Source organism: Lipotes vexillifer, unplaced genomic scaffold (assembly GCF_000442215.2).
Source record: "Lipotes vexillifer unplaced genomic scaffold, Lipotes_vexillifer_v1.1 scaffold1008, whole genome shotgun sequence".
Classification (NCBI taxonomy): domain Eukaryota; kingdom Metazoa; phylum Chordata; class Mammalia; order Artiodactyla; family Lipotidae; genus Lipotes; species Lipotes vexillifer.
Window position 1 is genome coordinate 521911 of NW_006772616.1, and position 3291 is coordinate 525201.

General features: G+C 44.9%; 1 protein-coding gene across 1 annotated transcript in view; it reads right to left on the bottom strand.

The window, feature by feature from the left end:
- The window catches only part of FRMD4B (FERM domain containing 4B), a 187947-nt gene that overhangs the window by 24648 nt on the left and 160008 nt on the right, over window positions 1–3291 (bottom strand). Inside the window, exon 12 of the mRNA XM_007447648.1 lies at window positions 701–777. Within this exon, the coding sequence (XP_007447710.1) occupies window positions 701–777 (77 nt within the window). The remainder of the gene's footprint in view (window positions 1–700; window positions 778–3291) is intronic.

Below are 3291 nucleotides of genomic sequence, written 5' to 3' on the forward strand. Positions count from 1 at the left end.
GGGGGGGCGGGGAGCAGACACTGAGTAGGGGTGGGGGTGGGAAAAGGGCACCAATGTTCTTTGTAGGAATTTGCCTTATCTCTTTGGGTCATCTTTTTGTCACAGCTGTTTCCTCCATCCTTCAGACCTCCAAATATCTATAAACTTATCTGAAAAGCAACCGCTGAGGGCTGATAAGGAATTCCTCTGAGGAACTTGGAGAGCCTACATCCTGACTTCAATTCATGTAGATAATTTAGCAACTTTTTATTTAAGTGACCAAGAATACCAAACTTGAAAATGAGCAAAGGATCCGAAGAGACATTTCTCTAAAGTAGATGTACAAGCGGCCAATGAGCCCGTGAAAAGATTCTCAGCACGCAAATTCAAAGCAGTATGAGCTTATCACTGCACACCACCAGGATGGCTATTCTCTCTCACACACACACACACACACCCCTAAAAATAACAAGTGTTAGGGAGAATGTGGAGAAAATGAAACCACGCACATTGCTTGTGGGAATGTAAAAGGGTGTGTAGCCTCTTTGGAAAACAGTCTGGCAGTTCCTCAAAAGGTTAAAGAAAGAGTTACCATTTGATCAAGCAATTGCAATCGTAGATATATACCCAAGAGAAATGAAAACACGCGCACATGAATATTCAGAGCAGCATATCTGGAATAGTCACCAGGCTCATACAGAAAAAAGTCTGTGATCCTCACCTCCGTGGATCGTGAACTTCAACAGCAAACTTTTTCTCACGGAAATATAAGTTCTCCAGCTGTTTCCATTGGAATAACTAAGAAATGAAGAAAACAGAAGAGCCACACAGCTTTAATTAATGTTAACTTTTACTAAATCTAGAAATCAGCTTAATAATGAAAAAATCAAGGATTAAGACTGAGAATTAAGATTAAGAATTAAGCACTGAGATTAGGCACGAATATGTAATGCAGTCTTTGTACAAACCAACTATAACCTGAAATCTTTTTCTGATGGTAATCTTCACCTCCTCAATCTTCCCTGAACAATAAAACCAGGCAACTGTGGGGAACATGCATACTATTTTTCCTCTGACTCAACTAAATAAAAGGGTAAGGAAATCGTCGATTCCAGTAAGCCCATATGTCTTCTGCTCAAAGACGTTGACTTCATATTTAAATGGAAAGAAATTCAAAGGGATGTCTCAATAAGACCACAGATTAAATTCAAAAGAATGCAAACTGAAAGTAAAATGGAACCCCAAGCAGGGGTGATTCTCCGAGATACCAGTTTCCCGCCTACAAGAGTTCCTCTAAATGGGACAGAAACTGAGCATTTGGAATTGGAGGCAGGGTAGCGTGGGACGGAACGCTGACACTGACTCTTGGTTTCTGAGCTAGAGCCTCCAGCTTTTGTAAATAGAACCCATTTCTACTGTTGACCTTCTAATGCTACACTGGGTGTTATTTCGCAGTTGGTTGGGAGAAAGAGAACTTACTTACTGGCAGTGGGCATCTGAAATCTAACAAATAACTTGCGAAAAGCAGCTCATTCACAGAACTGAGTGTGCCCTGCTGCACTTTCTGGGTTCATTCCCAACCCCTCACGTTAACCTGAGCCCCTGCTTGTCCTTTTAACTTTGACGTCATAGTTGAATTTCTTTTCTCCATCCCAGTCTTGATGATGAGAGAGATAACTAGCACAGCGATTTCATTCCATTATTAGACTTTGGCTGGATTTTAAAATTATGTCCAGACAATCTTCAAAGAGCATTTTAAATCATCAAGATAGTCACTTCTCTGCAATGCATGATCAGCAAAACCATTTCCTGGGGTCCAGGAACCAAGACGTTTCACCAACATGTAAACCTCACGTGGAGCAACAGCACAAGCTAAAGGTTCCTGTGCACATATAGCTGGAAGACAGACGTTTTCAAACTGGACCCCCAGTCCCAAACGGAGTAAAATAAACCAGCACCCACTAAGAACACAGCCCCTCATGGTCTGAACACGTAGTGTCTGTAACTACAACCATCACCCAGGTAGAAAGAGGGATTTGTGAGAGTTTAAAGCTACATACCGATTTTCTAAAACGTCCATAGGTTTGAGGCTTTCATTTCTTTTAATCCCAAGGTTCCAAACGTGGGACAGAAATGGGAAGGAAAAGTCCGAGGTGCTCTCTCCCTCCCCACCCCGTCCTGGCGGGGCAGCTCCGGTGAGTTCTGAATGGAGTTTCCTAAGACACTTAGGTGTAACTCAATTTCACAAACCGAGCCTCCCACGGCTGACACCCTACTGACATCAGTAACTCCACCGAGTGACATCATCCCAGTTCCACTCCTTCTTTGATCAGGAAGAGGACAGCCAAGTTCTCTCTAGCAGATTTTCCCAGGACAGGGACACATTTTTCAAATCCGGTACAGGGTAGATTCAGATGGTTGTTTCCTGGGAAGTAAGCTGCTTTGAATCCAGGCATAAACTTCACTAGAGGCTGGGTGAGGGAGACATTGTTCCCCTGTTTAACTCATCCTGGACGCGAACAGGTTTGACAGGAAAAGCCACAGTGCAGCTCAGCTGTGTTTTCCTTTGCGACCATTCCCACACACATAAAACCAGGGCCAGACTTGAAACCTGATCTCTGAAAGCCGCCACCTCTCCCTCTTATCACTTACAAACGTGAAATACTAGCGCTTTTGCCAGCAGACGGACAGCAGACGGTCCCCCTGCAAGCAAAAACCCTACTTAAAAGGTGAAGGGTTTCAGCTAATTTAAAGAGTGAAATAATTAGATGGCAGCTGGTTTGCAAACGAAGTTATGGGAATGAGACTGCATTTTTAAGTCTGAAAGGCAAAGCCATTTCCCCACCTGAAATCTTAAGTTTTTGCAGGGAATTCCCTGGAGATCCAGTGGGTTAGGACTTGGTGCTTTCACTGCTATTGCCCAGGTTCGATCCCTGGAAAGCTTTTGCAAAATGTGATTTCATATATGTCCCTGTAAGAGTATAACAGTGAAGAGGAATGGCACAAGCTTCCTTCGTGATAGCGGTTGGGGACGGTAGAATGTATGAGGGGTAAGCGGCACAGAACACTTCAATGTTACCAGTCATGTTTGATTTACTTTATTAATAAAAATAAGAGGAGGGCTTCCCTGGTGGCGCAGTGACTGAGAGTCCGCCTGCCGATGCAGGGGACACGGGTTCGTGCCCCGGTCCGGGAAGATCCCACATGCCGTGGAGCGGCTGGGCCCGGGAGCCCTGGCCGCTGAGCCTGCGCGTCCGGAGCCTGTGCTCCGCAGCGGGAGAGGCCACAACAGTGAGAGGCCCGCGTGCCGCA